Raw genomic sequence first — 25,642 nt, 5'->3', positions numbered from 1 at the left:
GAGTTGATAAAAAATCTTCAGTTTCCTCATCTTTGGCTTTGGTGGTTGGTGCATAAATTTGAATAATAGTCATATTAATGGATCTTCCTTGTTGGCATGTGGAGATTACCCTATCACTGACAGCATTGTACTTCAGGACAGATCTTGAATCATCCTTTGTGATGATGAATGCCACGCCATTCCTTTTTAAACTGTCATTCCCAGCATAGTAGATCATATGGTTGTCTGATTCAAAATGGCCAAAACCAGTCCATTTCAGCTCACTAATGCCTAGGATATCAATCTTTATGCGTTCCATTTCATTTTTGACAACTTCCAATTTTCCTAGATTCATACTTTGTATGTTCCATGTTCCAATTATTAATGCATGTTTGCTGCTGTTTCTCCTCAATTTGAGTGGTGGCATGTCTGCAAATGGAGGTTTCAAACGCTTTACCTTATCCATATAAGGCTGATTTTACTCTAATGCATCTCTTGCTCAGTCCTACTTTGAGAGCTTTCTAAGCTAAGTGACTCATCTTCCTCCTCTATATTGGACAATGTTTCTGGACTATTCATAAAGTTGCACAGTAATGTATCAGACAGTGTTTCTCTGCTATTCATAAGGTTTTCCCTAGCCAATTCTTTGAGAAGTGGATGGCCTCCTCCTTCTTCCTAGTCTGTCTCAGTCTGCAAGCCGGGCTGATACCTGTGCACCCACTGGATTTGAAACACCAGTGGACAGCCTCAAGACTCACAGCAACATGTCACCACAGGAGGACAAATTGACAGACAAGTTTGTCTCCCTTAGCTGTTGGACTCCTCCAATCACCCTTACCTGGATCCCTGCAGCTGACTCCTTGATCTATTCCAGTCCCCCTTGGCTTTTCTATCCTCTCCCTGCCTTCCCGCCTCGCTGCTTGTGGGATGTGGCCTGGGTTCCCTCTCCTCACCTGGGTCCCTGTGGCTGACTTCTTGATCATTGCTAGGGACAAATAACCAGTGAAAACCACTGATGCACTTGGTTCTATGACTCCAGAAAACACTGAAGATACATATATGTATCTTTTACTCTATGTTACTATAAAACCCAATATATGTGTGCTTATATTGTTGTTGTTGTTAGTTACCTTAGAGTCCACTCCAACTTATGATGAGCCCTTGTACCACAGAACAAAACACTGCCTTGTTCTGCACCATGTAGATGATCAACACATCAAAACTATGCTTTCTGGTGATGTAGAAATGCCTAAGGCATTTGACTGCTAAGCAGAAGGCTGGAGGTTCAAACCCACCAGCCACTCCTTGGAAACCCAAGGAGGGGTCACTATGAGTTGGATCCAACTCGACAGCAGTTGAGTTTGGTTTGTGTTGATTTATGGATATATACAAAAACAAACATATGTTTATATTACAATAAAAAAAATTTGTAGATTTTACTGATTTTATTGTCGCTGAGAATATACATAGCAAAACACACCAATTCAACATTTTCTTCATGTACAGTTTAATGACATGCATTACATTCTTCAAATTGTGCAACCTTCTCACACTCTTTTTCAGAGTTGTTCCTTCCTCATTAACGTAAACTCACTGCCCCCAAGGTTGCTCTCTAATCATGTAAGTTGTTATAAATTTGATCCCACATGGATAGTTATTAAAAGAGCATAATGCTCTAGGCAGGCTTTTTTTTTTTTTTACTAATTAAACTACACTACTGTTCAGTTATAAAATGACTTCAGAGGATATTTTTGGTCTAAGGTTTAAAGATTATCTCAGGGCAATTGTTTTGGGACTTCATCCAGCCTCCATGGCTCCAGAAAGTCTGGAGTCCATGAGAATTCAAAATTCTGTTCTGCTCTTTCCCCCTTTTGATTAGGATTCTGCTATGGAATCTTTGATCAAAATGTTCAGTAATGGTAGCTGGGTACCATTCAGCTCTTTCAGTCTCATGGCAAAGAAGGCAGTTGTTAATGGAGGTAATAAGCCACATATTCAATTTCCTCCTTCTGTTCCTGACTCTCCTTCTTCTTCTGTTGCTCCAGATGAATAGAAACCAACTATTGTACCTTGGATGGCTGCTTTCAAGCTTTTAAGTCCCTAGGCACTATGCAAGGAAATAGGAAGTAGAACAGAAGCACTAAATACGTTCTCAGGCTAATTAATTGGAACGTCCTATGAAATCATGACCCTAAATTTCCAAACCAAGGACCAAAACCCATGGCATGATATGTTTGATTGTACATAAGCAGCCTCAGCAGCTACTCTTTTTTTTGGGGGGGGGGGTCATTATTATAAATATATCTATCACACAACTTTTGCCAATTCAGCTTTTTATAGGTGTATAACTTAACAGCAATTATAATAATTGGGGGTGCAACCCTACCTTTAATCAAAATGATTTTTCCATCATCCCCCCTTTCCCCCTCCCTCTTATCCCTGATAACCTTAATAAACTGTAGTCTCTGTATATTTGTCTTTTCTTGTCTTTTTATACAAGTAAGGTCATACAATATTTGTCTTTTTGTGACTGACTTATTTCACTCAGCATAATGTCTTCCACTCGGAAGGAAGGTTGGGCAATCCTACTTCCATAGTGATACTGCCTCGGAAACCCAAGGAGGGGTCGCTATGAGTCGGGGCCAACTCGACGGCACATAACAACAACAACAACAACGTCTTCCAGTTCCATCCACACTGTAGCATGTATCAAGACTGCATTTTTCCTATTGGTTACGTAGTATTCCAATGTATGTACGTATCACATTGTCACATTGTGTTTATCCATTCATCTGTTGATGGACATTTAGGTTGTTTCCATCTTTTAGCTAGTAAGAATAGTTCTATAATGAACATTGGTGTACCAGTTTCTTTTTTACTCTGTTCTAAAGTCTTTTGGGTATATACCTAGAAGTAGAATTGCCAGATCATGTAGTAGTTCGATTTTCAGTTTCTTTAGGAACCACCGTACTGTTTTTCACAACAGCTGTACCATTTTGCATTCCCACCAGCAATGGATAAGGATTCCAATTTCCCCACATCTTCATCAACATTTGTTATTTTATTTTTTTTATCTTAGCCATCTTAGTGTAAGTTAAATGGTATCTCATCGTGCTTTTGATTTGCAGCTCTCCGATGGCTAATAACACTGAGCATCTTTTCATGTGTCTGGCTGTCACTTGAATGTCCTCTTTGGTGAAATATTTATTCAAGTCCTTTGCCCATCTTATGATTGGGTCATTCCTCCTTTTGTTGATAAGCTGTTAAAGTTTTGTTTATATTTTGGTTGTTAGATTCTTGGCAGATATATAGTTTCTGGAGATATTCTCCCAGTTGGTAGCTTGTCTGGTAAAGTTTTTTGATGAACAAAAGTTTTTAATACTTACAAGGTCCCTAATTTTTATTTTACTATTGCTGTTTGTGCTTTTGTTATTATATTGTTGTTGTTGTTAAGTGCCATCGAGTCATTTCCGACTCATAGCGACCCCATGCACAGCAGAACGAAACACTGCCCGATCCCACACCAGCCCCACAATCCCTGCTATACTTGAGCTCATCATCGCAGCCACCGTTATCAATCCATCTCCTTGAAGGCCTCCCCCTCTTTCGTCGACCCTCCACCCTACCAAGCATGACATCCTTCTCCAGGGAATGGTCCCTTCTTACAACATGACCAAAATAGGTGAGACGAAGTCTGGCCATTCTGGCTTCCAAGGAGCATTCTGCCTGCACTTCCTCCAGGACAGATCTGTTAGTTCTTTTAGCAGTCCACGGTACTTTCAGCATTCTCCGCCAGCACCACAACTCAAAAGCATCAACTCTTATTATATTAGATAATCCATTATTAAAAGTGCAGCCTGACAGTGTTGCCCCTGCTTTTCTTCTCAGAATTTTATGGTTTAGTTTGCACTTTTAAGTCCTAAAGTCATTTTGAATTTATTTTTGTGTATGGTGTGAGGCATGGGTCCTGTTTCATTTTTCTGCATATAGAAATCCAATTTTCCAATACCATTTATTGAAGAGACTCTTCTTTCCCTATCAAATGGACTTAGCACCCTTGTCAAAAATCTGTTGATCATAGATATGTGGGTTTATTTCTGAACTCTCAATTCTATTTCATTAGTCTATATGTCTATTTTTATACCAGTAGCAGACTATTTTGATTATTGTAGCTCTATAGTATGTTTTAAAATCAGGAAGTGATTTGTTCTTTCCTTTCAACATTGCTTTAGCTATTCATATAAATGGGATGTTTTAGACATTCCGAAACAAGTTGAAGATTTTTTTTCTATTTCTGTAAAGAAAGGTGTCAGGATTCTTATAGGGATTGCATTGAATCTATAGATAGTTTACTATAAAATCTTTATGGAACAGAATTCAACTAATTTCAAGTTCATTCTCCTTTTAGATAATTGAGGAAGTGTAGAAAAGAGAAGGCCACCAGGCATTCATTTTTAAAATAAGAATGATTACTTCTAAGGATGTTTGGGGATTGATTCTTGTTCACCACACTTCCTACCAGCATAATGTGGAGGGTAACTGAAGTCCACAGTGGTAAAATAGGGACACCACAGGTCCCTCAATCATCAAAGAACTTTCATTATCTTACCTGAGGCAAAAAAATGTAGATTCATATGTTAAAGAAAGATGGTCATCAAAGGTTGACATACAGAAACTTCTGGTGATAAAATTGTAGATTCTCAGAAATTTCAATCAATCAAAATATAACATTGCTGAAACACTGATCAAGACTGTCCTATACAGTGTTCTCAGAGAGTGGATTCTTTCCTTTTTCCCAATTACAAAATGATAGTCTTAAAGATTTTTACACTCAGAAAGAGCAAAATGCTTTACTCTCCACTCTGCTAACTCTGGAATCCTAGAATTCCAAGTCTGCTTTGACAATATAATGGTCTCTTTCATCTGTGCCTCCCCTTGGAGTTTGCAGACCAATTGCAAACACGATTCCATTTGGTCTTCAAAATATGACAATGAGAGAAACAAATGGAATATTCTCTGTTATGAATTGAATTGTGCTCCCCCAAAATACGTGGAATCCTAACCCCTATACCTGTGGATGTAACAGGGTTTTCTTCGCTATCTTAAAAAACCCTATTAGTGTAGGGGTGCATCCTAAATATACTCATTTCTAAGGTATGAAAAGAGTACATTAGACACAGAAGAAAGTACAAACAGGTGAAGATAGATGCCGCGTAAAACGGTTTGAAAGAACTGAAGAAGGCCGGGGCTAGAGAAGCTGAGACAAGAACCTTCCCTGAGAGACAACAGAGACTTCCCCTATAGTCAAGGCCCTGATTTGGACTTCTAGCCTCCTAAACTGTGAAAAAATAATTTTTCCTCTTTAAAGCCACCCACTTATGGTATTTCTGTTATGGCTGTACTAAGTAAGAAACTAAGACACTTCCCATGTGGAAACAGAGGTGGGAAGAAGTTAGGGGATCTGTCTAAAGTCCTCTGACCAGCAATTGCTAGAGTTGGACTAAAACATAGATCTTCTGCCTCTTCCTCCACTGCTCTTTCTAAGGCACTGAAACTATTCCAACCCTTCTCAGTGGTGCGAAGTCGGGGCTGACAGTGAGGTGTAATGGCTGGCACTCACACTGCTTGGCTGATAATCACACCATGCCAGTATCACTCTAGGAGGTGTTATGGCTTTTTAGTCTAGATTTGCATCCTTTTCTCCCTTTCCCACATGCTTCGCCAGTCTTTCTCCTTTTCCTCTTGGTTCATGAATTTCTTGCCCCTAAAGGATCACATTTTTCTCTCTCTTCTTGGCATACAATTACAAATAATGGTCCAGCTGTTAACCTAAGTTCTTAAAGTTCTTATTAATGCCTACAAAGCTTCCTCTATGCTCCAGGTCAGTGCCAAACCTCTTTCCTTGCAGAAGTTAGCCATTTAGTGGGAATAAATGCTGATGTATCTCTTCCACAACCATATCACTTTTATGTTTACAGCTGCCAGAATGTTAACCTAGAACTTTCAAAAGATTAAGATATACAATTACATTCCATTCCAATGGCTGTTACATTAATTCCGATATTTGTTCCTGCCTGCAATTGCTGACCTGCTACCTGATTTATTTATTTATTTTGGCAGTGCTTTTAATGAGAAGTTAGAAAGATTGATGGGAAGGTTAAGAATGGAGTTGTTGTTGTTGTTGTTGTTGTTATGTGCCGTCGAGTCGGTAAGAATGGAGTGGGTGGTGAAAAAGGAAATACATATGAACAGTTTGATGAAAAGTAACAAAGATACTTCAACCGGTGATTTATTAGGGAAAGTCCCACATTATAATTGATTAACGTACTGCTTATTTTCTAAAAACATAGTAGTTTCTCTAACTGATTTTAACTGGCACAGAGGTAACCTATAAAATCTACTTCAAAAGATTGAAAGAACCATCTTGTTCTGACAATGTCTTGACCTTTTAGATGAGCTCTGCATTCCTTTGCACCATTCTCAAAACTCTGCTGACCGTTACACAACCTTGGGGTTCAGCTGGCCTTCATGGCCACTTGCCAAACACAGCATGGAGGGAAGTTCACAGGCTCAGGGGTCAGACTGATGTAATTTTGAAACCTGGCTTTGCCACCAACTTGTGTCCTTAGGCATGTCACTTAACCTCTCTGAGTCTCAAGTTCTCATCCATAAAATAAAATAAACACCTATCTCTTAAGGTCATTAAGATTATTTTTTTTAAATGACATATTTTATTCAATAAATTATCATTTGAATCTACTTCTGTAGTGATACTGCCTTAGAAACCCAAGAAGGGGTCGCTATGTGTCAGATCCGACTCAATGGCAGTGAGTCTGGTTTGATTTTATTTTGTTGTATGTATAATATATAAAACAAAAATACCAAACTCACTGCCTTTGAGTGAGATCTGACTCATAGTGACCCCTCCTTGGGTTTCTGAGGCAGTATCACTACAGAAGTAAATTGCCCAATCTTTCTTCCGAGGAGTGGCTGATGGGTTTGAACCACTAGTTTTCTGGTTAGCAGTCAAATGCTTTAGGCACTAAGCTACCAGAGCTCCCTGTATAATATATATGTATATAATATATACACACATTTGTATATCTGTATATGCATACATACATATATATGTACGTGTATATATATATAAAGTATACTGTTGTTGTTCTTATTATTGTCAGATGTCATCGAATCAGCTCTGATTCATAGTTACCCTATACACAACAGAACAAAACACTGCCTGGTCCTAAGCAGCCTTGCTATACCTTAGCCCATCATTGCAGCCACTGTGTCAATCCATCTCACTGAGGGCCTTCCCCTTTTTCACTGACTCTCCATTTTATTAAGCATGATATCCTTCTCCAGAGAATGGTCCCTTCTGACAACAGAACCAAAGTAGGTCAGACGAAGCCTGGACTTTCTCATTACCAAGGAACATTCTGGCGGCACTTCTTCCAGGTCAGATCTGTTAGTTCTTCTGGCAGGCCATTGTACTTTTAGTATTCTTCACCATCACCACAACTCAAAAGCATCAACTCTTCTTCAGTCTTCCTTACTCATTGTCCAGCTTTCACATGCATATGGTGACTGAAAATACCATGACTTGGGTTGTTGTTGTTGTTGTTGTTGTTTTGCCGTCGAGTCGGCCCCGACTCATAGCGACCCCTCCTTGGGTTTCCGAGGCAGTATCACTACGGAAGTAGGATTGCCCAACCTTCCTTCCGAGGAGTGGCTGGTGGGTTTGAACTGCCAGCCGTCTGGTTAGCAGGCAAGTGTCTTAGCCACTAGGGTTAGGCACACCTTAGTCTTCAAAGAGTTATCTTTGCTCCTTAGCACTTTAAAGAGGTCTTTTGCAGCAGATTTGCCCAGTACAATATGTTGTTTGATTCCTTGACTACTGATTCCATTGGTTTTGATTGTGAAAACAAGTAATAAGAAATCTTTGACAAGTTCAATCTTTTGTTCTATTTATCGTGATGCTGCTTATTGTTCCATTTGTGAGGATTTTCCTTTTATTTATGTTGAGGTGTAATCCATACTGCAGACTGAATGTGGTCTGTAGTCTTCATCAGTAAGTGCTTCAAGTCACCCTCACTTTCAGCAAGCAAGGTTGTGTCATCTGCGTATTACAGGTTGTTAATGAGTCTTCCTCCAATTCTTATGTCGCGTTCTTCGTCATATAGTCCAGCTTTCGGATTATTCACTCAGCATACAGATTAAATAAGTATGGTGAAGTAATACAACCCTGACACACTCCCTTCCTGATTTTAAACCATGCAATATCCCCTTCTTCTGTTCAAAAAACAGCCTCCTGGTCTATGTACAGGTTCCTCCTCATGAGCACATTTTAGTGTTCTGGAATTCCTGTTCTTCTCAATGTTATCCATAATTTGTTATGATCCACATAGTGAATGCTTTTGCATAGTCAATAAAACAAAAGTAAACGTCTTTCCGGTATTCTTTGCTTTCAGCCAATATCCATCTGACATCAGCAATGATATCCCTCATTCCACATCCTCTTCTGAATCCAGCTGGTATTTCTGGAAGTTCCCTGTCAATATACTGCTGCAATCATTTTTGAATTATCTTCAGGAAGATTTTACTTGTATGTGATATTAATGATATTGTTCGATAATTTCCACAATCTGCGGGACCAGCTATCTTTGGAATGGGTAAAAATATGGATCTTTTCCAGTCAGTTGGCCAGGTAGCTGTCTTCCAAATTTCTTGGCATAGACATATAAGTGCCTCCAGTGCAGCATCTGTTTGTTGAAATATCTCAGTGGGTATTCTGTCAATTCCTGGAGCTTTGTTTTTTGCCAATTCCTTCAGTGCAGCTTTGACTTCTTCCTTCAATAGCATTGTTTCTTGATCGTATGCCCCTTCCTGAAATACATGAACAATGACCAATTATTTTTGGTACAGTGACTCTGGGTATTCCTTCCATCTTCTTCTGATGTTTCCTGCCTCAATCAATATTTTGCCCATAGAATCTTTCAATATTGCAACTCGAGGCTTGACTTTTTTCTTCAGTTCTTTCAGTTTGAGAAATGCCATGCATGCTCTTCCTTTTTGGTTTTATAACTCCAGGTCTTTGCACATTTCATTATAATAATTGACTTTGTCTTCTCAAGCTGCTCTTTGAAATTTTCTGTTCAACTCCTTTATCTTGTCATTTCTTACATTTGCTTTAGCTACTCTCCATTCAAGAGCTAGTTTCAGAGTCTCTTCTGACATCCATTTTAGTCTTTTCTTCCTTTTTTGTCTTTTTAATTACCTTTTGCTTTCTTCATGTATAATGTTTTGATGTCATCCCACAATTCATCTGGTTTTCAGTCATTGGTATTCAATGAGTCAAATCTATTCTTCAGATGGTCTCTAAATTCAAGTAGGATATAATCAAGGTTATATTTTGGTTCTTGTGGACTTCTTTTAATTGTCTTCAGCTTCAACTTGAACATGCATATGAGCTATTGATGGTCTGTTCCACAGTCAGCTCCTGGCCTTGTTTTGCCTGAAGATATTGAGCTTCTCCATTGCCTCTTTCCACAGATGTAGTTGATCTGATTCCTGTATATTTCATCTAGTAAGGACCACATGTGTAGCCACTGTTTATGTTGTTGAAAAAGGGTATTTGCAATGAATAAGTCATTGTTGTTGTTGTTGTTTGCCGTCGAGTCGGACGCGACTCACAGCGACCCCTCCTTGGGTTTCCGAGGCAGTCATTGGTCTTGCAAAATTCTATCACACAACTTCTGGTGTCATTTCTATCACCAAGGCCTTATTTTCCAACTATCAGTGGGTTTTTTTGTTTCCAACTTTTTCATTGCAATCACCAATAATATTCAATATTATCTTGACTGCATGTTTGGTCAATTTCAGACTGCAAAAGTTGATAATTATTTTCAATTTCCTCAATTAATACAATAGTATTAATTGGTCTTCCCTGTAGGCATGTAGATATTATCCTATCACTGACAGCATTGTATTTCAGGATAGACCATGAAATGCTCTTTGTGATGATAAATGCCACACCATTCTTCTTCAATTTGTTATTCCCAGCATAGTCAATCATATGGTTGTCTGATTCAAAATGTCCAAAACCAGTCCATTTCAGCTCACTAATGTCTACAATATCTATCTTCATGGGTTCCAATTTATTTTTTGACAACTTCCAATTTTCCTACATTCATACTTTACATCCAGATTCTGATTACTAATGAATATTTGCAGCAATTTCTTTCCATTTTGAGTCATGCCACATCAGCAAATGGAGGTCCTAAAGGCTTTACTCCATCCATATCATTAAGGTCAACTCTACTTTGAGGAGGCAGTTCTTCCCCAATTGTGTTTTGAGTGTCTTCTGACCTGAGGGCCTCATCTTCTGGCACTGTATCAGACAATGTTTCAGGACTATTCGTAAAGGTTTTCAGTAATATATCAGACAGTGTTTTACTGCTATTCATGAGGTTTTCACTGGCCAATACTTTGAGAAGTGGGTGATACTATGCTTAAGGCATTGGGCTGCTAACAAAAAGTTGGGTGCTGCACCATCGGAGAAAGATGATGCAATCTACTTCCATAAAGATTTACAGCCTTAGGAACTTCCAGTAAGATGGAGGAATAGGTAGACAAGCTCCACAGACCCTCTTCAACAAAGAAAAGAGAAACCAATTGACAGAGATACAGAAGATAATCCTGAAGCCCTGAACTTTGACAGGAAGTATACAGAAGTGGATTAAGCACCAACTAGTGGAAAAATCTGAATGAAAACAGTGAGTACAGAGATGGTCAGAGCAGTGGACTGTCAGCTACTTTGAAGGACTGACAGCTCAAATATTTCCAAGTGGTGTTGGGACCTGAGAACTGACCCAAAGATCAGCCCTGGTTGCCAAGGGCTGCAGGGATGACTGCACTGGTGGCCTATAACTAGAAAGGGAGATAGGAAGGAGGGAGACAACCTGAGCTGTGGACTTTTGGCTATTCGGAAGGCGCAGCCATTTTGATTGTTTACACGTGGTGGTCATTGTTTACACGTGGTGGCCGTTTTAGATATTTAAAGTACCGAGGGTGCAGCCATTTTGAATGTTTATAAGCGGTGGCCATTTTGGATTTTAAAGTGACAGCATTCTCATTCAGATTCCAAGGACCTAAGTATAAGCTCCAAATGCCAAGGACTATGGGGCCATACGGGAGGCACACAATGGGAAAGGAGACAGGTGGTGAGTGTATAAGTGTTGCCAACTAGCAAAAAGAGTAGCACAGTACCCTGCTTATGTAGATAACATACAAACAAAACAAAGAAAATGAAAATCGTGGACAAGTCACTCCAACATACAATCACCAATTAAATATAAACACAGAAATGTTACAATGCCTCAGAGACAACAGAGCATCACAGTGTACACAAAGAAACAAGATAAACCAGGAGAAACAAGGGACCAGGATACAGATGCAAAACACATCCCTGAGAAAGATATAGCATTGGAACTCCCTGATAAGGAATTCAAAAGAATTATATTTAGGTACCTTCAAGAGCTTGAGAGACAGATCAAGGAAAACACTGACAAAATGGAGGAAAACACAGAGAAAACCCTAGAACAATTTTGAAAGACAATACAAGAACAAAATGTCAAAATAAATGAAACACTAGAAATGATACAAAATCTACAGACAGAAATCCAGAAGATTAATACTAAATTTTCCAAAATAGATAACATGTTAAACAGCAAAGGAGTAGAACTGAATCAATGGAAGACAGAATTAGGGAGACAGAAGGCAAATACCTCAATACTTCTTTGGAAAGGGAACAATCAGAAAAAAGATCAAAACAAAATGAAGAAAGCCTAAGGTTCATGTGGGATACCATCAAAAGGAATAACCTACATGTAATCGGAATTCCAGAAGAGGAAGAGACAAAAAAAAACACAGAAAAAATTGTTGAAGACTAGTTAGAAGAGAATTTTCCTGGCATGATGAAAAATGAGAATATATCTATTCAAGTCCAATGAACCCCAAACAGGACAGACCCCAAAAGAAAATCACCAAGACATATCATCATCAAACTCACCAAAACCAAAGACAAAGATAGAATCCTAAAAGTAGCACAGCAAAAACAAAAAGTTACCTACAAGGGGCAACCAATAAGAACAAGCTCAGAATAAGCACGGCAGAAACCATGCAGGCGAGAAGACAATGGGATGGTATATATAAAACCCTGAAAGAGGAAAATTTCCAACCAAGAATTATATATCAAGCAAAATTGTCCCTCAAATATGATGGTGAAATTAGGACTTTTACAGATAAGCAGAAATTAAGGGAATTTGGTAAAACCAGACCAACCTTACAAGAGATGCTAAAGGGACTCCTTTGGACAGAGAGCCAACAATAGCAAACAACAACCAACCATTAACACACATGATGGCATAACCCAGAAACCAACTCCATTACAGAAGTATCCACAGTAAATAAGCCTACAAGATTGTAAACAGGGAACCAGAGACATCAATTGACAAGTGAAAACAACTACAAACCAAAATGAGGGAAAAAACTCCCTAGTTACAAAACTTCTAAATGGTAGGGAAGTCAAGACAAGATAGAATGGACTATTCTAAACTTGGGAAGAAACTATGAATCACAGGGTACCCACAAAGAAAAATTATAAACCTTCACATCAAAATAAAAAAGAGGACGAGTACAAATATTTAGCAAATACTAAAACAATAGTAACAAAGGAAGTGATAACACAATTCCTAAACAAAATGAGTTCAGCACAGAAAATTATATGGAACAAAGAAATCAACACTATGGAAAAGCACAAAACAAAATGACAGCAACTAAGTCATACCTGTCAATAATTACATATCTGACAAGGGACTTACCTCCAAAATTTATAGAAAACTCCAACAACAAAAACATTAATAATCCCATTAAAAAATGGGCAAAAGATATGTATGGACACTTCACCAAAGACAATATTCAGGTGGCTAGCAAATACATGAAAAAATGCTCATGATCATTAGCCATCAGAGAGAAGCAAATCAAAACAACAATGAGATATCATCTCACCCCAGCACTAATGGCAAAGTTCAACAAGACAGAAAATGGCAGATGCTGGTGAGGATGTAGAGAGATTGGGACTCTCATACACTGCTGGTGGAACTTTCAAATGATACAACCACTGTGGAAAACAGTATGGTGATTCCTTAGAAAGCTGGAATTAGAAATACCATTTCACCCAGCAATCCCATTACTAGGTATATATCCTAAAGAAGTGAGAGTCAGGGCAAGAACAGATATATGCACACCCATGTTCATCACAGAACTATTTACAATAGCCAAAAGATGGAAACAACCTATGTGCACATCAACAGAAGAATGAAAACTGTGTTACATACACACAATGGAATACTATGCAACCCTAAATAATAATGTGGAATCTGCAAAATACTGCATAACCTGGATGGACTTGGAGCACATTATGCTGAGTGAAAGAAGTCAATCAAAGATGGACAAATATAATAATAATATTATTATATATGATATATATATAATAATATGTAATAAATATAATTATATTATTATAAAAAGTCAAAGAAAGGTTTATATATGGAAGCAAACTTTCTTTGTTGGTTACCAGGGGTGGGAGGGAGGGAACACTGAAAAAACAAACAAACAAAAAAAGAATGCATTTACCCACGTCACTTTAGTTTTGTCCATTTCACTGTATATAAATTATATTTCAATAAAATGCATTTAAAAAAAAAAGATTTACAGCTTTGGAAACCCAAAGGGGGTGGCCATGAGTTGGTATTGACTCAATAGCAGTGGTTTTTGTTTGGGTAGTCTCTGGGTGTTACAAATGGCTAAGTGCTCAACTACTAGCCAAGCCCTAAGTTTGGTGGTTCAAACCCACATAGCGGTATCTTGGAAGATGGGTGTGGCAGTCTGCTTCTGAAAGATCAAGGCTTCGAAACTCTATGGAGTAGTTCTACTCTGCACACACAAGGTTACCCATGAGTTGGAGTCAACTCAACTACAACCAACAAGGTAATTCCTGGTACTCAAAACAGCATAGCTTTTATTGCAGTCCATTTAATATGAAGCAGAATTCTCATGGGTTTCCCTAAGAATGTGTCTTACGGCATTCACTAAAATTTTTTCAAAGAACAAGTATTAGCAAATAGCTCCAAAAAGAAAGAAAAGTGCATCACCATTTCTGTAACTTTCTCCTTAGGTTGCACAGGAATATTTTTTGGTTTCACTGACAGTTCCTCAAGTGCTGAGACTATGTCTCTTTCTGGTGTTCCAAAACTAGCAAAGTGCCTAGCACAGATTGTGTAGTTGAAATATTCTTGCTGTTCAGAAAAAAATCAAAGGGCTCTTACTATGGCATAGTCTCACTTTAGTTAGGGCTCTGCCTATGTATCTGATGAGATGAAATAGATAAGTTTTCAAAATAAACAGAGGTAAAGGTCAAGAAAATTATGAAAAACAATTAGGATATTTACATGGTGCTCTGGTTACCTCTGTGCTGTTCTACCACACAATACCATAAAGGGATGGCTTGAACAAACAGGAGTTTCCAACTAAAAACCAAACTCACTGCCATCAAGTCAGATCCAACTCCTAGTGACCGACCCTTCCTTGGGTTTCCGAGGCAGTATCACTACAGAAGTAGATTGCCCTATCTTCCTTCCGAGGAGTGGCTGGTGGGTTTGAACCGCCAGCCTTCTGGTTAGCAGTCAAATGCTTTAGGTACTAATACTGTCTTACAATTTTGGAGGCTTGAAGTCCAAGTTCAAAGTGCCAGGGTCTAGGGGCTGGGTGAAAGCCCTTGAACCTTGAGAGCTCTGCCTCTTGCTCCCAGACCACTGAAGCAAGATGCCTTTCTTCACTCAGGCAGCTCCTGGCTGCTGAGGCTGACAAATCCATTGTTGACAAGTTAAAAAGGCACAGTCCCAATGTTACCAAACACAGCAGGCCACTAACTCAAGTCCAGAAGAAGTTCCAAGATTGGCAGGGCATGGCAGGCTGTTGAACAATGACTTGGCTAGATGCAGGGTTTAAGTGTGCCAAAAAGCCAGAGACCAATCCCAATGCTTTTCCTTATTTATGGGAAGCAGACCACGTCCCTAAAGCAGCTACTCAGCTAGCTGCTCACGGCAGATTCCCCCATGGATTTGATTGCCAGTCTCATCATCGGGAATAACCACCTCCAGCTGCCCAGCCACTCAACCAGGCCCAGCCAAGTCGACAACAACCTTAACTACCACACATGGTTTCGAGTTCTCACTTGAAGGATTACTTACTATGTTCAAAGAAACATATCTTTACAATGGAAAGAAGTCATCCAATCAACCAAGTGGTTAAACTTCACTATTAAGTGGTCAGGAACTCTGGTAGCTTAGTGCCTAAAGCACTTGGCTGCTAACCAGAAGGCTGGCAGTTCAAACCCACCAGCCACTCCTCAGAAAGAAGATGGGGCAATCCACTTCCGTAGTCATACTGCCTCAGAAACCCAAGGAGGGGTCACTTTGAGTCAGGGCCGACTCAATGGCACATAACAACAACAACAGTAAGTGGCAGATATGATGGAATAGAAAGCCCACAGCATCACCCATGATGTAGTCTTGTCAAAAACATTTAGTCTGAATCTAATCAAGCCTTTAGGCTGAACTTCTTGATATACAGATAATGTAGGGAGTGGCGGAACAGTAAGTGACATCATCAGGAAATAATCAGATATATCTAGAATGCAGAAAATCTCTACAAACCAACTGGTCTTATCTCTTAAAAAGTCCATGGAAAAAGAAAAAAGTTGAGGCATTTTTCTAGAATGTAGCCAAATGCCAAATGCAATGTATGAATGAACCCTGACTGACTCCTACTTTGAAAGAAAAAAAAAAAAAACTAGTTATAAAACACTTTGGGGAGACAATGGGGGAAATTCAAATATGGACTGAATATTTGATATTAGCAAATGATTATTAATTTTCTTAGGATGTAAATGTTCCTGCACTTATGTAAGATAATGTCCTTATTAACAGAAGGCACATGCTAAAGCATTTAAGGTGAAGTTTAGTGGTGTCTGTAATTATTTTCAAATGGTTTATCTAAATATATATATGTTGTTGTTGTTGTTGTTGTTGTTGTTATGTGCCGTCGAGTTGGATCTGACTCAGATCCGACTCATAGTGACCATCCTTGGGTTTCTGAGGCGGTATCACTACGGAAGTAGATTGCCCAAGCTTTCTTCCGGGGAGTGGCTGATGGGTTTGAACCACCAGCCTTGGTTAGCAGTCAAGTGCCTTAGACACTACACTATACATATGTACGTATGAACACACAAATAAAGATAAAGCAAATATGACAAAATAAACAATTATTGAATCTAGTGGTGGGAATACTGGTTTTCATTGCACTGCTCTTTTCAACTCTCTTTCATGTTTGAAACTTTACCATAATAAATGTTAGAAAATACAAAGGCAAGGTAACAAGTGAGCTATTCCTCTCTGCCCTGAATGGAAATGTCTTTCTATTGCACTTAATATTGAAAATAAATTATAAAATTCTTGTCCTAAAGCATCTGTGCTATAAATGACCAAAGGCTACAAATGACACAAACCCCCCCACCTAGAGCAGTTTCTGGGGACACTCGCTCTACTGAGAAAAATGCACAGCCCTCTAACGATTTGGTATCATGTCTAATGTCCTTTGAGAGTCTTATTATTCCTACAACAAGAATCCTATCAGCACATAGCCAATCAATCGCTAGCTCTGTCTAGTATTTGTTTATTTTACCATTTCATTTTCTAAAAATATAAAGTAAAACCCATTATCTTGTTTTAGTTGGACGTCAATAGAGAAATACAGAAAAACAAAGACTCATCAGGTATAGCTATTATTCAGCCTTTTCAAAAGTTTGACTCCATCCTTTAGAAGTTCAGTTTTGAAGGGGTAACTAGTACAGGAAGGTGATGAGAATCACACAGATTTCTAGGAAGTATATTTTCCTTCCCCCTGCAACATCTGCTGGGCCTCACATGAGCACTCATACTTAACCCAGTCGCCCCCTGCCCATGGGAGCTGATTTATGCAAATAAACACATTAACTCTAAGAGCTACTGCTTTTCAGAAAATAGTAATGGTTTTTTCTCCCACATCATATAATTGAGGGTCTTCAAACCGGCAATAAAAATGGCTTTGGCTAAACTTTAAAACTTATGATGCAGTTTCTGTACAAATATAACTTAGTCATTTGATATCACTAAAGTTATTTTTTGGTGTTTTTCATAATGAAGGGCACTAAAGCATGTTTTATGCATTCTGGCTACTCCATTATCCTTGCCGTTGGGGCAGCAGATAAAAGCAAGAAATAACCCAACTCCACAGCATAGACTTCTATTTCTATCTGAACCCTTCTGGAAGGGCATTTATTTGAAGATAATTGATAAAAACAGAGCTTTTCCAGAAGTAGGCAGTAAGACAGAGAAGCACTACCCCACGGTTAAAAGTTTGCTTTACTTAGGAAAAAGACAAATGTGAGTTTGAGTCTAAAAATTAATTCAAAGAACTATCAACTAATTGGTTCTCTCCCAAATAAAAAACAGACTAAATGACACAAACCCCCTACCTGGAGCAGTTTCCGGAGACACTAGACAAACTAAAACAGAAAATGAAGTGAACTCTAATACTTAAAATATCTAAGAAAATGTTTCCTTTTTATTTTTTTTCTTTTGGAAGAAAGGTAAGTTTCAGTAAGAGTTCAACCTTATCTAAGAGTATCTAAAACCGACAGGGGTTGGAAAAGTCTTACCTAGGTACAAAGACGCGTTTTCTTTCTTGACATTATCATCTAAGTAGGTTGGTCCCAGGGTATAAATAGGTGTGGAGCCCATTCCAATAAGAATCTGTGCGCAAACAAATAAAGCCACATAGACCCAGTGATTATTTCCTCCTGAGTCCTTCAGGCATGCAGGAGGGTCCAGAGTTGCCGTGGAGTTTCCATTCTGACACAGGCCGTCGTTGGAGGCCGAGGCGTTCAACTCTTGGATCTGGTAAGGAGGCGAGATGAAGTGAGGTAAAGCGAAAAGGGCAGCCCCGACTGCGATGAAAAGTCCACCCACAGCCAGCCACAGGGGCCGCCGACCACGGCCGCCAAAGTAGCTGACGAACACTACCACCACTAGGCTCCCGATGTCAAAGCAGCTGACCAGCAGCCCCGACTCGGAACTCTTCAGACTGTAGCGCCTTTCAATGGTGGTGATGACACTGCTCAGATACCCAGAAACCATTAACGCCTGGATGAAGGTCAGAAAGCACATGCAAACCAGGAAGCAACGGGAATCAGTGAGGACCACGTAGAGACATCTTCTCCCCTGTAGCGTGGCCAGAGTGGAGGACACCGAGACGGTTTTGCTGACATTCACCTTGTGGTAACAGTCCACGAGCCCCACCGTCCCCACCGAAGTGGACTGGGCAGATGGGCTAGAAGGCAACGGGCCAGGGCCTTGCTTCAACTCCTGGTGGCCCAAAGAATTCGTATAGCTGAGGGCCAGCTTAGCTTCTATACACGCAGGACTGAGGTCTGGTCGGCAGGAGGCGCTGTTCAGGACCGGTAAACTCTTGGACCTAAACGTCTCTGACTCGCACTTCCCTTGGACAGCTCCCTCAGTGGCCAGTGCCTCCAGCTGCTCTCCCGCCCGGGGCTGCAGCCCAGTTCCTTCGTCCATGGCTCTTGTTCAGATTCAATCCCTGATCACATTCAAAGATTCTGGCGCTTTTCATCCACTGGCACAGGGGCCAAAGCCGGGAATAGACACTCGTGCCCACGAGGGACAGGGGCTGGGGTTGCAAAGCCAGGACGCAGAGCGGCGCAGCAGGGCATCCTCACCACCAGGGAAGCACGCAGGACATCCTGACCGCAGACGAGGTCTCAAGGTTCCACAACCGCGTGCCCTGCAGGGCAGGAGTCCGTGAGGTCCTACGATGAACCCTGCTTGGCTTCCACCTCCGGGCGGTAGCTCGCGGCGGGCGCCGTCCGCGTCCCGGGAGCATCCCCTCCTCCGCCGCCGCTCTGCCTGCCGCCCGGAGCGAGTATGTCCCGCGCCCAGCGTGGAGGCACTTAGCGCCGCTGCCTGCGCCGCATGCTGCCCTGCTGGGCCAGGGGCTTCTGGTCCTCACTGCCTCGGCTTCTGACACCCTTCGGGCGCGAAACTGCCAATCTGCAAAGGAGAGAAAGAGCTGTCAGCGAAGATCCGCTAGGGCTGGGGCTGAGTCTGGTGTCCCTGGAGCCCTGGGGGCCGGCTCTGGGTGACCCGATGGCCCTGTGTGGGGCAGAGGGCGGAGGTGGAGGCGCAACCCTAGAGAAGATGGTAGCTGCCGGCTTCAGCCTCCAGTCCTTGAACAATAAGCAGCAGGCGATCGGCAAAGACCCTCCCTCATTGTCTGCTGCGGACCTGCCCCCGCCCCGCCCCTTTTTCCTTTAACAGCGCATCTGCTTTGCTATGTTAATAACTATTAACCTGGCAGCTCTGACTCAGAGTCAGTGTCTTTTATTACAGTGAACTAATTGCAACCTTTCTGTACTCCTACTCCATTTCCCAAAATAGAAAATGCCCGAAAGAACAAAGGAAAGTTTTTTTTTACAAACGCACAATGCATTCTCAGTTCCTGTTATATATACATATATGTATATATATATATGAAAGGAAAGAAAAATAAAACCCCTACATGTGTAGAAATGTGTGTACACACTTGTGCGCAGGCCCGTGTGCGCGACTGCATGCGGATCTGTTTGCTCCATCAATTAGCAACACGTATTCAAAGCCAAAGACAGCAGCAAAAAGGTCAACTTACTTGTCTCTTTATGCCCAGCACTAAAAATAACACCGCCACCCCCCGCCCGAAAGAACTACTCAATTACAAATACCAGGGGCATTCTAGGCTGCAGCACACACTCAGTCCCGGTGCGCCGTGTCAAGTGAAACCGAAAATCAATTTGCTTTGCTGAGGGGTGAGGAAGCCACAACCAAACAAAGAGATGCCGGTACGCTGCCACAGCTGGCACCAGGAAGCCTCGGAACCCGCTCGCACACGCTGGGCCGCCGGGGAGATTTGCTATTTACATCGAGCGCTCACCGAGAGCGTGGGCCCGGGCGCGTGCACACGCGCGCGCGCGTACACACACTCACACACACTCACTCACACACACACTCACACACGCCAGCGTGTACGTGTCGGAACCTCCCGTGCGACACCGCTCCCAGATTGAGCTAAGCGAGAGCCGAAAACACGTGTTCCTCTGGGGTAAAACCCCAGCGCCAATCTCGAGGACCCCCACTGCACTCCTCCGGACCCGAGGAAATGTGCACCAGGTAGGAGAGGCGAGCCGGGCAGCGCTGCATGGGTTTTCAGTCTCCGGCGCGCCTTTGTGATGCTGGTGAGGAAAGAAAGGGGCAAGGATAAGGGAGAAAGGTGGGGAGGCCGGCGGCCACAGGCAGCCGCTCAGCATTTCGCTCGGCTCGGTGGTGCAGGACCCGGTCCCAGATTCCCGGTCTGCGAGGAGCTCACCGCTCCGGGCTTCCCCGACGCCAACTCACCAAGGCGCCTTCCCGGGGAACCCCACCAGCGGCCACGCGCAGAGCCTGGGAATTCCGGCAAACTCGCTCCCCGCGCCTGGGGCATCTGAGCCTGGGCGGGCACCTGCTCAGCAGCGCGTACTCGAATGGATACAGAGCCCAGGAAGGAGCTCTAGGAGCCTGCGCGGAATTCCAGGGACACCCCCTTTACACACACACACAGCCCGCGGGAGGAGAGAACGCCGCTGCCGGGGCTCACGAGCTGCCGCTACTCACTGGGGAGTCTGTCGGTGTGGCTGGTTGGCTGAGCGTGGAGCAGCAGGAGGTGGGAAATGTAGAGATGCAGGAGTAGGTAGCAGCTGCCTGCGGAGACAGCCTCAGTCCAGCTGCCGAGAAATCAGTGAATGAGACTGTGACTCAGGGTGAACTCTTCCTCCCACCCGTCGCCTGTCACCCAAACCTCTCTTCTCCAAACAGACACACGCGCAGAGAGGCGCGCCCGGAACCGAGCGGCCGAGGGCGCAGGCGCGCGGGCAGCCGCCCAGCCCAACCCCAGTCAGAGTCGCTGGGCTGCCCTTCACCTGCTGCCGGGAAGAGCGAGGAGCACTGAAGCCCTAGAGGAGCGGTGTCCAAAAAATTCAGCTGCTCAGGCAGTGAGCCTGGTCTAAATAAAGAAGTTATTTCTGTTCATTTATTCCGATCTGTCGGCACCCATCATGTCTCAGGTACCACAGAAACTTCTGGGGACCCAAGAAAGACAGGATCCCTGGACTGTCTAGTGGGAAAAATGGCCATGTAAATTGCTTAAAATAATTATACGTAGATGTGCTACTGAAAAATCTAATATCCATTGCCCTGTTAGATCTGTATAGATCTTTCCACAACACACACACACACACACACACACAGCTCTTTAGTGTGCATTTTGCACCAAGCCAGGGGCTGGGACTACAAAGATAAACTTCCGCTTCTACCCTCTTGCAGTTCACAGCCCAGTGAGAAAAGCAGATAAGGAAATCCAAAGAAATACCCACTATAATCCTAGGAAATGTGGTGTGCTATAGGAATAGGGAGCTCTGGTGATGTAGTGCCTAAGGCACTTGACTGCTAACCAGAAGGCTGGCGGTTCAAACCCACCAGCCACTCCTTGAAGGAAGATGGTGCAGTCTACTTCCATAGTGATACTGCCTCAGAAACCCAAGGAAGGGTCGCTGTGAGTCGGGTCCAACTCGAGGGCACATAATGACAACAACAATAGGAATAGAAAGGATATACGACACAAAGGAGACTTGAACTAGAGATATGGACTAGGAGTCACCAGCCCAAAAGTAGCACAAGAGTGGGTGAGATGGATAAGGAAGATTATGCAAAGTGCAAAGAGATATAGGCTAAGAATAGGGCCCTAAGGAACTCTTGGATATAGGAGAAGCAGAGGGAAAAATTAAGGAAGGAGACTGGAAGCAATGATCAGAGAGAGCTTTGGGAAGAATCAGAAAAGAGGAGGTCTCACAGAAGCCAAGGCAGCAGAAAGGTTTAAGATGGGACTGGTCAGATACATAAAAGGCTGCAGAGAAGTCAAATAGGATGATGCTCGAAAAGAGCCTATTAGATTTCCCACTTAGGAGGATACTGGTGACTTTTGACAGCATAGGATGATGATCTAATGAAGAAAAGGAGTTTGCTCGTCTATAGGAATCAGTGACAGTGCTGACCATCACTGCCCTACTAAGACCATTCCTTTGACCCCTGGCCTTATGAGAGCAGTGTCTCCACTTTAGAGATGTGATGAGGGAAGTGATGATGTTGTTGTTGTTGTTATGTAATTGAGTTGGCTCTGATTCATAGTGATCCTATGTACAACAGAACAAAACACTGTGCTACCCTCACAATCCTTGCTATACCTGAGCCCATTGTTGCAGCCACTGTGTAAATCCATCTTGCTGAGGGCCTTCCCCTTTTTCACTGGCCCTCCACTTTACCAAGCATGATATCCATTTTACCAAGCACGATATCCTTCTCCAAGGAATGGTCCTTTCTGACAACATGACCAAAGTAGGTGAAATGAGGTCTGGACATTCTCACTTCCAAGGAGCATTCCAGGTGCACTTCTTCCAGGACAGATCTGTTAGTTCTTCTGGCAGTCCATGGTACTTTCAGTATTCTTCGTCAGCACCACAACTCAAAAGCATCAACCCTTCTTTGATCTTTCTTATTCATTGTCCAGCTTTCACATGTATAGAAGACAATTGAAAATACTATGGCTTAGGTCAGGCTCACCTTAGTCTTCAAAGAGACATTCTTTGCTCTTCAGCACTTTAAAGAGGTCTCTTGTAGCAGATTTGTCCAGTGCAATACGTTGTCTGATTTCTTGACTGCTGCTTCCAAAGGTGTTGATTGTGGAACCAAGTAATATGAAATTTTTGACAACTTCAATCTTTTTCTCCATTTATCGTAATGCCGCTTATTGGTCCAGTTGTAAGCATTTTCATTTTCTTTATGTTGAGGTGTAATCCATACTGCAGACTGTAGTCTTTAATCTTCATCACTAAGTGCTTCAAGTCATCTTCACTTTCAGGAAGCAAAGTTGAGTCCTCTGTATATCAAAGGTTTTTAATGAGTCTTCCTCCAACCCTGATGCCACACTTTTCTTCATATAGTCCAGCTTCTAGGATTATTCTTCATATAGTTGAGCTTCTCGGATTATTTGCTCAGCATACAGATTAAATAAGTATGGTAAAAGGATACAACTCTGACACACTCCCTTCCTGATTTTAAACCATGCAGTATCCCCTTGTTCTGTTCAAAAGACAGCCTCCTGGTCCATGTACGCATTCCTCATGAGCACAATTAAGTGTTCTAGAATTCCCATTCTTTTCAATGTTATCCATAATTTGTTATGATCCACATAATTGAATGCTTTTGCATAGTCAATAAAACACAAGTAAACATCTTTCTGGTATTCTTTGCTTTCAGCCAAGATCCACCTGACATCAGCAATGATATCCCTCATTCCACGTCCTCTTCTGAATCCAGCTTGCATTTCTGGAAGTTCTCTGTCAATGTACTGCTGCAACTGTTTTTGAATTATCTTCAGCAAGATTTTACTTATGTGTGATATTAATGATATTGTTAGATAATGTCCACATTTTGTAGGATCACCTTTCTTTGGAATGGGTACAAATACGGATCTCTTCCAGTCAGTTGTCCAGGTAGCTGTCTTCCAGATTTCTTGGCATAGACAAGTGAGTGCCTCCAGCATGGCAACCATTTGTTGAAACATCTCAATGGGTACTCTGTCAATTCCTGGAGCCTTGTTTTTTGCCAATTCCTTTTGACTTCCTCTTTCAATACCATTGCTTCTTCATCATATGCCACCTCCTGAAACAGATGAACATTGACCAATTCTTTTTTTGTACAGCAACTCTGTATTCCTTCCCTCTTCTTTTGATGTTTCTTACATCATTTAATATTAAGTAACTTGGTAACTTGGGTAAAGACACCCTGCTAGTCTGTAAGGTATATGATCTTAGGTCTGTTAACTCCAAAGTCCATGCTTTTAAACATGACTCAATATTCTGTCCCTTGTAGCTGTACTACACCCAGAGTTTTTAATGCACTTGCATCTCCTATTGTCTCACTTAAGTCCACATTGAAGGCATTGGTAGCTCAGTGATGGAATCTTCACCTTCCATGCAGAAGACTCAGTTTGATTTCCAGCCAATGTACCTCATGGACAGCAACCACCCATCTGTCAGGTGAGCCTTGCAGGTTGTTATGATGCTGAAAAGGTTTCAGTGGAGCTTACAGGATAAAACAGACTAGGAAGACAGGCCTGGGGATCTCCTTCTATAAATCAGTTAATGAAAACTCTATGGATCACAACATTCTGATCTGCAAGCAATTATGAAGATGGTGCAGGACCAGGTAGTGTTTTATTCCATTATTTATGGGGTTGCCATGACTTGCAGACAGCTAACAACAACATCAGTCCACAACCACCCTATCATGTACTGTTTATTCTTAGAGAACAAATAATATTAATGTGTGTTTGAAGTCCATGCTGAGACAGCACTGATCTTCTGGTAGTTGCCAGACTGACAGATCAAAAGAGGCAAAGACATGCATTTCCTCATCCTCTGCCACTGTCCTCTTTTCTTGTGATCTCTATCAAGTCCACTGTCCCTTTTCCTGAAACAGGCACTATGACTCCAGCTGCCAGCCCTGCCCCAATTTCTGTCCACTACTGCTAGTTGAGCAAAAATATGTGGCACTTCCTGTACCCAAATATCTTTCTGAGTTTATTCTGGATCCAAATAGAATTGATCTATCTCTTGTTACCTCTTCCAAGCTCTGTGCCTCTTTCTCTTGTTTCAGCCACTGCTCCAGACATCAGCTGTTCTCTAGCTAATTCAATCTGTTGCATCAGGTGCCAGCAGAGGGCTTCGCTGCTGAAAGTCAAATAATCATGTCCCTAGAACACTCTGTTTACTCGTGGTCAATTATCATGGTTAAGCTAGAAGCAACTCCAAAAACACATAGATTTTTTTATTGCCACTGATAGAAAGATCATGATTTATAAACAGAATAAGGAAGGTCCAATTAGCTAACTACATAGAAAAGAAGAAGAAAGCATTCAACAAATGATATTTCTCTTTCATAGTTAAAAATGACTTTGGAAAAAGCCAGATGTGCCTTCATCAGCCATAATTGTCAGATGAATGGAAAGAAGTGGTCTCACATCACACCAGGCAGTTCTGCTACCCAATGGCTTATTACATATGATTAAAAGAATATGGTTCCCTAGAACAATATACCTGCCTTGCTAATTATATTGGGAGAGAAATCATGTAACTGTAAACTCTCTTCAATTTTCAAGCTTGCCATTATGCTGAGTAAAATAAGTCAATCTCAAAAGGACAAATACTGTATGATCTCACTATTATAAAAATACAAGAATATTTATCTATTGGAGGAAATTTTCTTTGTTGGTTACTAGGGGTGGGAGGGGAGGGGAGGGAATGCTGTTAGATAGATAGTGATAAATATTGATTTGGGTGAAGAGAAGGGCAATGTACCAAATG

At 41.7% G+C, this 25,642-nt stretch overlaps 1 protein-coding gene across 1 annotated transcript in view; it reads right to left on the bottom strand.

Moving 5' to 3' along the window:
* The window catches only part of SLCO5A1 (solute carrier organic anion transporter family member 5A1), a 206,858-nt gene extending 188,145 nt beyond the window's left edge, over positions 1-18,713 (bottom strand). The window contains exon 1 of the mRNA XM_007947348.1: positions 17,798-18,713. Within this exon, the coding sequence (XP_007945539.1) occupies positions 17,798-18,713 (916 nt within the window). The remainder of the gene's footprint in view (positions 1-17,797) is intronic.
* Between the last annotated feature and the right edge of the window lie 6,929 nt (positions 18,714-25,642).

This window comes from Orycteropus afer, unplaced genomic scaffold (genome assembly GCF_000298275.1).
Source record: "Orycteropus afer afer isolate SDZICR_OR568_19922 unplaced genomic scaffold, OryAfe1.0 scaffold00181, whole genome shotgun sequence".
In the NCBI taxonomy this organism is placed as follows: Eukaryota; Metazoa; Chordata; class Mammalia; order Tubulidentata; family Orycteropodidae; genus Orycteropus; species Orycteropus afer.
Note: the sequence above shows the minus strand (reverse complement) of the source record. Positions and strands in the feature narration are given on the sequence as shown.